Genomic DNA, 10,659 nt, shown 5'->3' on the forward strand with positions numbered 1-10,659 from the left:
ACCAGACATCAGGTTTGATGTAACTGGTCATATGATTGACAAAATAAGCACGCAAAGAAGATGTGTAAGAGCTAAATGCAACAGGAAACCAAAAACATATTGTGTTAAATGCCATGTAACACTGTGTGTGAAGTGTTCTGTACCATTTTACAAGAAATAAATAGTTAAGACTTGAACACAGTTTAGTATGCTATATGATACTGTTAGATCCCAGCGTCCTATTTTGAGGACGGCCATTATATCAGCATGTATAAATAGTCTTTGGCTATTTTTGTACTTATTGTGGTTCATGCACAATGTACATTATAAGTAAGGAATAAAAAATTCAATTTTAAAAAAAATTAATTTGGGACTTAATGGGTTAACCGAAAGGACAAGTAGGACAATGTGTGAAACTACAATAAGTACTGGAATACAACACTATCATGGTGCTTCTCCAAAAGCCCTATGAGCACAGAAATTTCTGTGTGGATACTTCACAATAAGACAGCGAGCAATGTTCATCAGAAACAAAGGCCAAAATGTTGAATTCTGACTTGATCCGTCAATCATTGCATTTTGGAATGACTGCTCCTTTAAATTTCAGGAAAGCAGACACTTAAATTATATTTATTCTCCTAATGTTTTGGCTGAAAGTTATACAGCAGAAATATAAGGAGACAAAATAGAATGTATGTGGCAGCATGCCAAAAATTTAATGGATCTCACTATTTGTTCCGTCAAAGAAAAATCAAGGATAGTTTCCAGCATTCAGCAGCTGTATCAATGTGTGTATAAGTGACATAGTAAGTAGCACTAGTAGTGACATCTTGGATATTCGGGAATCCAGCCGGATGTTCACGTCGTTCTCGCACGATATTTCAACAGCGTGCCTCGCTGTCTTCTTCAGGTGCTACCTGAGACTGGTCCTTGGGTCGATCGAGTCCAGTATTCACGCCTGGGAGGAGCTGGGCGTTCCCTAATCGGTCCGCGCCGGGTCGAGTGTTCCATCTGTGGTCCGCGCCTGTCAGACTCTTTACACGGGTACCACTGAAGGAGTCACTTGAGCTTATTGGAGAGAAGTTCGATGGGGCTCTCCTTGATCCATTCAGGCATGTACTCACCTCGACGTACTTCCTATATGGGGGTCAATTTTATGAACAAACAGAAGGGGTGGCTATGGGCAGCCCTCTATCACCAGTGGTGGCCAACCTATTTATGGAAAGGTTTTAAGAGGAGGCACTCTCTTCAGCCACATATCAGCCCAAGTGCTTTTTTCGGTATGTGGATGATACCTTTGTCATCTGGCCCCATGGTAGAGAGAAGTTAGATGAGTTCCTGCTACATCTGAACTCTTGCCATCCGAACATTCAGTTCACAATGGAAATGGAGAAGGATGGACTACTTCTGTTCTTGGATGTTCTGGTGAAGAGAAAGGCAGATGGCACATTTGGACACAGTGTGTACCGCAAACCTACGCACACTGACTTATACCTACAAGCCAGCAGTTGCCACCATCCGGCACAGAAGAATGGAGTGCTCAAAACACTGGTCCACAGAGCACAAACTGTCAGATCCTGATAGTCTGGCCACAGAAATAGAACACTTACAATCAGTGTTCAGCAGGAATGGGTACTCCTCTAGAGATATCCAGAAGGCACTTCAACCTGCTAACCGGCCAAAGGATCAAGAAGAAGAACCAAAAGAGGCAAAGAAGATGGCATACCTGCCATATGCCGGACCTATCTCTGCCAAGATCAGCAGGATTCTCCAGAAATATGACATCAAGAGCACATTTTGCCCACCCACCAAAATTGGGGCTATGCTGGGGAATGTAAAAGATGACCTGGGGCTACGCAAGCCAGGTATTTACAACATACCATGCCAGTGTGGGATGTCATACATTGGCCAGACCACCAGAACTGTGAACATCAGGTGTAAAGAACACCAGAGACATACCAGACTCAGGCAGGCAACTAAATCGGCCATAGCAGAGCATTGTCTGGAACTTGGTCATTCAATGGATTACAATGACACCAAGATTGTGGCACAGACCTCAAGATTTTGGGACAGTGTCATTAAAGAAGCCATTGAGATTAAAGTCACAGACAATCTAATCAACCGTGACTCGGGATACCAAATCAGCATTGCCTGGAATCCAGCGCTTGAGCTTGTGAAAACTCAACGCAGGACACTACGGGATTCTACAAGAAATAGAAATGGAGACCGAGAGAACAGCCGTGAGACAAGGTGTCTGACGTTGGAGACCAGATCTGACACACCCCAGATCATGAACTCGACTTCAAAAGACGGCCAGGCCGGGCGCGGATGGCGGAGGGAACACCAGTGACCAGAGAGGAACAATGTAGCCGCGTCTGGCGGGCGCGGACCTCAAACGGAACACACGACACGGCACGGATCGATTAGGGAGCGCCCTGCACGAAACAGAAGTGGAAATCATAGTACCAGTCAGGAGATAGAGTACCCAACATTTCAGACTGGGTCTGACACACCTCAGATGATAACCACATCCGTTGAGGATGGCCAGAACGGGCGCCGACGGAAGTCGGAACATCTGCGACTGGAGGGGTCTGTTGAAGCTGAGGCTGGCGGGCGCGGATCATAGATGGAACACTCGACCCGGCGCGGACCGATTAGGGAACGCCCAGTTCCTCCCAGGCATAAATACTGGACTCGATCGACCCAAGGACCAGTCTCAGGTAGCACCTGAAGAAGACAGCGAGGCACGCTGTTGAAAAATCGTGCGAGAACGCCGCGAACATCCGGCTGGATTCCCGAATATCCAAGATGTCAACAGATCGGCGGGAAAGCATGAAGAATTACAGCACTAGTAGTGTTAAAAAACTTTAAATCTCCCACGGCCTGACAGTGTGCCTGTCAAGTTATATACAAAATTTATGATTAAATCCACTCTTGACCATAATATTCTTCAGATAACTTGAGTAAGAAAACTTACCACCAATCGGAAAAGAGCACAGATCACACCCACCTAAAAACATGCTGTCACTCATTTCCCTTTATACTAGAATTCTAGAATGTTTTCAGGGATCAATCTATCTGGAACAAAATGACGTTATCTGCGTCCACCAGTATGTAGTTAGTTCCACTGATAATTTTCCACAATAAATTGTAGTTATGTGTAACTAGTCATTTTACATTCACATTGCAAATTTATTTGTACATGTTGTTAAGCAGCTTACATGCTGAATATTTCTGAGTGTTTTTCATTTTTATTTTTTATGTCGGATATGCCTGTCAAGTTAATCCTTACTCATGTTTTTCCATGAACAATGTCTTGATGCTTATGGACAGAGGGTAACAGGTGGATTCAACGACATCAATCACATATGAGACATTTTTATGGACTGATTAGCCAGGATCACAATTAGACTGGAAATTTCTTACCATTCAGAATTCAACATTGTATCCCCAATAGAGTGTCATCTATAAATGCAGAAGCAAAGGCAGTGTTAGAGAAATGCAAAAGGACCACTGATGTTCTTATTACATATGAATGATCCATGGGAAAGAAGTTCGAGCCATCTCAGAGTTTTGTATATCAAACAGTTATCTACGAGGAAATATTATCTCCTTAGAAAAATAGTGTTACCCCATTAGGACTTGAGAAAATGTCAGTCAAAAGCAATGACTCATAACTACTTCGTAACACAGTGTTGTATGTCTTATAGGATGTACAAATATAATATCAATTGACTATATAAGAAATGAGTTGCATTTATAAACAGACTTGTAATGGAAGTAACAATGGACAGATAAGTGAAGTGGAATCATCACATAAGCTCACGTGTAGGTAGCCGAACTAGCAGTTTTTGTTTATACACTACTGGCCATTAAAATTGTTACACCACAAAGATGACGTGCTACAGATGCGAAATTTAACCGACAGGAAGATGATGCTGTGATATGCAAATGATTAGCTTTTCAGAGCATTCACACAAGGTTGCCGCCGGTGGCGACACCTACAACATGCTGACATGAGCAAAGTTTCCAACCGGTTTCTCATACACAAACAGCAGTTGACCGGCGTTGCCTGGTGAAACGTTGTTGTGATGCCTCATGTAAGTAGGAGAAATGCCTACCATCATGTTTCCAACTTTGATAAAGGTCGGATTGTACCTATCGCGATTGTGGTTTATCATATCGCGACATTGCTGCTCATGTTGGTCGAGATCCAATGACTGTTAGCAGAATATGGAGCCGGTGGGTTCAGGAGGGTAATATGGAACACCGTGCTGGATCCCAACGGCCTCGTATCACTAGCAGTCGAGATGACAGGCATTTTATCTGCATGGCTGTAATGGATCGTGCTGCCATGTCTCGATCCCTGAGTCAACAGATGGGGACATTTGCAAGACAATAACCACCTGCACAAACAGTTCGACAACATTTGCAGCAGCATGGGCTATCAGCTTGGAGACCACGGCTGCGGTTACCCTTGACGCTGCATCACAGACAGGAGCGCCTGCGATGGTGTACTCAACGACGAACCTAGGTGCACGAATGGCAAAAACGTAATTTTTTCGGATGAATACAGGTTCTGTTTACAGCATAATAACGGTCACATCCGTGTCTGGCGACAGCGGTGAATGCACATTGGAAGCGTGTATTTGTCATCGCCATACTGGTGTATCACCCGGCGTGATGGTATGGGGTGCCATTGGTTCACGTCTCTGACACCTCTTGTTCGCATTAACGGCACTTTGAACAGTGGACATTACATTTCAGATGTGTTATGACCTGTGGCTCTACCCCTCATTCGATCCCTGCGAAACCCTACATTTCAGCAGGATAATGCACGACCGCACGTTGCAGGTCCTGTACAGGCCTTTCTGGATACAGAAAATGTTCGACTGCTGTCCTGGCCAGCATATTCTCCAGATCTCTCACCAATTGTAAACATCTGGTCAATGGTGGCCGAGCAACTGGCTCGTCACAATACGCCAATCACTACTCGTTATGGACTGTGGTATCGTGTTGAAGCTGCATGGGCAGCTGTACCTGTACACGCCATCCAAGCTCTGTTTGACTCAATGCACAGGCATATCAAGGCCATTATTACGGCCAGAGGTGGTGGTTCTGGGTACTGATTTCTCAGGATCTATGCACCCAAATTTCATGAAAATGTAATCACATGATAGTTCTAGTATAATATAATTGTCCAATGAATACCCGTTTATCATCTGAATTTCTTCTTGGTGTAGCAATTTTAATGGCCAGTAGTGTAAATAGGATACTGGCAAACTGCAGTTTGTTTACCAAATATATTGCTTTTAAGCACTTACAGGAAATTGCAGCGTTGTGTGGGATCGGGGTCAGGTCAGACAAAGAAGGCAAAATGATTGAACACAAACAAGGGTGGCAGGAATGGTCACAGTATTTTTTGACAAATGAAAGAGTAACAGATAAGCTGAAAATCATGTGTGGCAAATAATTTAATAAAAGTTCCATATATCTCATGAAAAGCTGTTTAGAAAATTAGCTGACAGTTGAAACTATGAATATACTTCAGCCTGAAATGTATGGATATACATGGGTGACTGGATGGGGATTTATATCTCAGCCTCCTAAGTCACCAAAATATTCATTACATACCATACTTGTTAGCAGTAGCATCCCAAAGAATTTCCTCAAATTTTATCTCTAATTTGAAATTAAAACACCTCTGTCTGTGCTTTTGTACTATGTTCTGTGAATTTAAATCTAATGTATCCATCTAGAAGACATTCTATTGTTGTTCTTTGGTTGTCATAATAACTGCTTAGCATGTGTTGTTCACTATAATTTTTGACTGTGAGTCTCTAACTGTTTTATGAGGCCTACTATTAATGCTGTTATTTTATTACTGTTGGTTCTAATGCACATCATCTGCATAATATAACACATTTTTAAATATGTTTCTACAAAATCACATTCCAAATACTCGCCCACTCCATCCTCACCCACTAGAAGAAGCCATATTACTTTGAATCACAACTTACACGAAATTAAGGCATTTAGATGAGTTAACAACTGATGTCTCACCAATAAAATACACTACTTATCACACAATATACCATATCATTTCATGTGCAACTATTAAAAACTGTACACATTAGACCATATCATTTAATGTGGAACTGTTAAAAACTCTATACACTGAATCTGTCTCTATAAAGATTATGTGTATTATGATGTAACTAGCATAGGTACTGTTCATATCTTGCACTTCATTAGCATAACCTGTAATTACTGATCAAAAGAATTGTTATTATCAAATTTGTATCTGCATTTTTTGAGTTATGTATCGACATGTTCCAGGTAAAGGTAGCTTTTTCTTACATGATTTCATAAAACCCCCAGGGAAAAAATTTAAAACACCTAAATAACAAGTGAAACCGGTATTCCATCTTTTTCAATCAAAGCATTAACACTGGCCTACATCTGACCACATTCAATTAAGCACACAACATTTATGTTAAAACAAATGTGCACTGCCAGTTCTCACACATAAAGTCAAATTTACTTGTTCATCATATGTACAAGAATGATATATCAGTAAACCACTCTTGAACTCTCATTGTACCTACTGTCTTTTGCACTACATATTAATTCAATGGTGTGTTTATAAAATATTTACAACATTGCAGCACCATAACTTTGTATCACATTATGTCCCTCAAGTGCTGCAAATTACTGATCCAACAGTGCGCAGTGTTGATAAAAAGACGTGTTTATTTCCTTGGTTTCAATTAACTTTGCACTCCAACATTTCGGCCTTTTACAGTACTGCAGGAAAGTGAACTGCACAGCCAATTCTGTTTCTTTTCTGTGTACCTTTCAAAAGTGTTTAAATACCGTGGCTGCACTCCACAGCACCAGCTTTCTAATAGCTTTATGTAGCCTGTTCTTAACCAAAATTATATTATTAAAACTATAGGTAGCTTCAACAGTGAAATATAAGAAAAATCATTGCACCATACTACCTTGGAAGCTTTTGTAGAATTGGCCATCTCAGCAGCTCGTTGTACTATGTAGAACACAACACCCAATCACTGTTCAACAACAAAATCTGAACCATAACAACCCGGCCGAAATGGGAGTTATCGTGTTACACAACATTACATCAACTTCAATTTCAATGTAAACATTTGCCGTTCATCGCTCCCTCCGATTTCCGACACACTCAAAGATCATAGTGTTTGTAACATGGAGGTATTACCTCTGTGGCAGTGATATTTTTCATGTCTGGTGCAAAGTGAGATCAACAGTGCGCGAGAGTTTTTTTTTGGTCATGTGTTGTTTTTTATCTTTGCCGCAAGACTATAGGATCTCCTAGTTTTTGTTACTTCTCTGTTGTTTTTAGTTTTCTTCTCAGTGTGAGTTTTCACGAATAGTACTCCGTTAACTCATTATACCGGACGGCTATGCAATTATTTGTTGTAGGCAAGTCGCCTACATAATTGGTGACCTCCGATTAAGGAACTTTAAATTTTTCGTTAGCTATGTCGAACATTAACTGCAGAAGCAATGACCGACGACGGCAAACGATACGGTTCGATAACGGAAGAAATTCATAGGCTTCAGAATGAGATAGAAACTTTACAGTTGCATATTTCGAAAGATATGAACTTAAAGCATATACCGGACCAAAGGATTGACGTTGGTTCAACAACCATGGCAGCACAACCACAGCAAGTAACAGCAACGGAAGTACCCGTTGGTTTCAACGCTTCACCAACTCAACGGTTGCAATTACGGACGCCCCCATTCATGCCTTCTCAGCCACACACATGGTTCGCGGTAATGGAAAATATATTTCTACAACAAAGAATATTCAGTGATCACGAGAAGTTCACCTTGGTGATAAGTAATTTGGACCATCAGACCTCGGTTTTGGTATCTGACATTATAGTGAACCCGCCTACTGAAGGAGCATACTGTAGACTGAAAGAAGAATTAATTTCTCGGTGTGTGAAGTCAGTCGACATCAGAGTCAAACAAGTACTGTACCAAGAGAAACGGGGAGATAGGACCCCGTCAGAATACTGGCGTCATTTACGCAGCCTGGTAGATAGATCGACAGTCTCTGATAGACTGTTACTCCACGTATGGCAACAACAGCTACCAATGCAAGTAAGAACTACACTAGCTATATACGACGAAAGATCAGTTGACAAGCTGCTGCTCGCTGCAGACAGAATCTGCGAGACGCACGAGCCTACTGCAACAGTCGCAATGACGCAGTGATGCCACGTACGGTAACTACCATTACCAGCAAGACCAAACTGACGATATAACAGTAAACTGTGCCGCGGTCGCAACGCGTCAAACAACAAAAAGTTCAAACGAAATTAGAGATTTAAAAACTGCAATAGATGATTTGCGAGCGCAACTACGCACGCTACAACGACCACAAATTATCTTTAAGCGCAAGAGAGACCGGGCTGGGCGTGAAACACGAAGTCAACAAGAGGACGAGCGTAAGGTGTGTTGGTACCATATACGTTTTGGGAGAAATGCTACAAGATGTACATCACCATGCGCCTACTCAGACAACCAAGGTATGTACAGAAACAGTGCAGTGTTTTCATGTCAGCGACAACAGTCGTCAATACATATGACTCCTGCTTCGAAAAGATTGTATGTATCAGACGTACTTACGGGTACAAGGTTTTTGGTGGATACCAGGTCAGACATTAGTTCGCTTCCTGTCAGCCATGCGCCACACAACGAAAAAGACATACAGCCACGTTTGAAGGCAGTGAATAACTCGGTGATTACCACGTACGGATGTAAAGTGTGCAAGATTGATGTGGGTTTTTCCAAACAGTTGATCTGGTCTTTTGTGATAGCTGGTATATCAGAACCTATTTTGGGCGCTGATTTTCTGGCACATTTCGAGTTGGTGGTCGACTTACAAGGAAAACGTTTGTTAAATCTGACGGACAACAGTGCAATATCAAGCACTAAAGGGCATACAACTTGTGAGAAGCTACAGGCGATTGGCAACTCTGTAGTCGAAGAGCTACATGACGAAGAGAAGATTCGGAGATGTTCTGACGGACAGACAAAAGAAGTTAAACATAGTACGGTTCACTATATTCGTACCACGCCAGGACAACCAGTTTCACAACGAGCACGTAGAATCGCACCAGAGAGAGTGACAGAAACAAAGGCGATATTCGAGGAAATGTTACAGGCGGGAATAATTCGCCGGTCAGACAGTCCGTGGTCTTCACCCCTACACTTAGTACATAAGAAAGATGGGTCATGGAGACCGTGTGGGGATTACCTAGCATTAAACTCAAGAACCATTCCAGATAGATACCCAGTACCTAATATACAGGACTTCACATGTGCTTTGGCCGGCGCGAAAATTTTTAGCGTCCCTGATTGCAAGAAAGCATACAAACAGATACCGGTGGCTCCAAGAGATGTTCAGAAGACAGCAGTGATTACACCATTTGGATTATTCGAGTTTTTATTTATGCCTTTTGGCCTTAAGAACGCAGCACAGACTTGACAGCGATTTATCGACGAGATGATAAAGGGATTAATATTTTGCTTTGCTTATCTTGATGACATTTTGGTTTTCTCTCCGGATAGTCAAACACATGAACAGCATCTGTGTCAACTTCGCAAGCGTCTATCTCACTACGGAGTCGTTTTAAACGAAAATAAATGCGTCATCCACAAGAACCAAGTCACTTTCCTCGGCCATACTGTGTCATCAGAAGGTATATTGCCTCTGCCAAAGAAGATCGCCGCGATACAGGCCCTTCCGAAACCGACAAACTACCAAGAGCTACGACGATACATGGGATTAATAAATTTTTATAGACGTCACCTACCAGCAACGGCTGCGGTGCAAGCACCACTCACTGATGCACTCAAGGGACACGACGCCAAAGGTCGACGAATAGTTAAGTGGACACAAGAAATGGACAAAGCATTTAATGATCTTCAAGCAAGCCTCAGCAAAGCAGTGTTGCTCGCTCACCCAGTTCACTACGCACAATTAGCTATTGTTGTAGACGCGAGCCAGTCAGCAATAGGGGCGGCGCTGCACCAGCGTGTAGAACGCCAATGGCAACCACTACGGTTTTTCTCTAAAAAGTTACAGACTGCACAACGGAAGTGGAGCGCGTATGACAGAGAATTGTTCGCGATCTACGAAGCAATTCGATACTTCCGCCCACAAATAGAGGCTAGACCAGTGACCGTGTTTACAGACCACAAACCCATAACATCTGCTTTTAAGAACACCAGTGATAAATGCTCACCAAGTCAGTTCCGTTATATTGAGTTCATAAGTCAGTTGACGACAGATATACGCCATTTAAGAGGCGCAGAAAATTTAGTGGCTGACTATTTTTCACGTATTTGCGGGATTTCAGAAATTATAGACTATGATAAACTTGCAGTGGAACAGACCAAGGATGCAGAGCTACGACAGCTGTTAAACGACCCGTCTACAGGTCTGAAGTTCGAGCAAATTCTGGTGCCTAATTCCAAGCGGAAGCTGTGGTGCGACTTTTCTCAGGGCAGACCAAGACCATTCATTTCAGAAATATTGCGCAAGACGGCATTCGACAGCGTCCACACACTATCGCACCCAGGAGCCAACGCTACAATAAAGCTGCTGACAGACCGCTATGT

General features: G+C 42.4%; 1 protein-coding gene across 1 annotated transcript in view; it reads right to left on the reverse strand.

Annotated features, from left to right (window-relative positions):
* LOC126188029 (3'-5' exoribonuclease 1-like) overlaps positions 1–7,219 on the reverse strand; it is an 88,307-nt gene extending 81,088 nt beyond the window's left edge. Inside the window, exon 1 of the mRNA XM_049929451.1 lies at positions 6,984–7,219. Coding sequence (XP_049785408.1) covers positions 6,984–7,010 — 27 coding nt within the window. The 5' untranslated portion in view covers positions 7,011–7,219. The remainder of the gene's footprint in view (positions 1–6,983) is intronic.
* Between the last annotated feature and the right edge of the window lie 3,440 nt (positions 7,220–10,659).

Source organism: Schistocerca cancellata, chromosome 5 (genome assembly GCF_023864275.1).
Source record: "Schistocerca cancellata isolate TAMUIC-IGC-003103 chromosome 5, iqSchCanc2.1, whole genome shotgun sequence".
NCBI classification, from domain to species: Eukaryota; Metazoa; Arthropoda; class Insecta; order Orthoptera; family Acrididae; genus Schistocerca; species Schistocerca cancellata.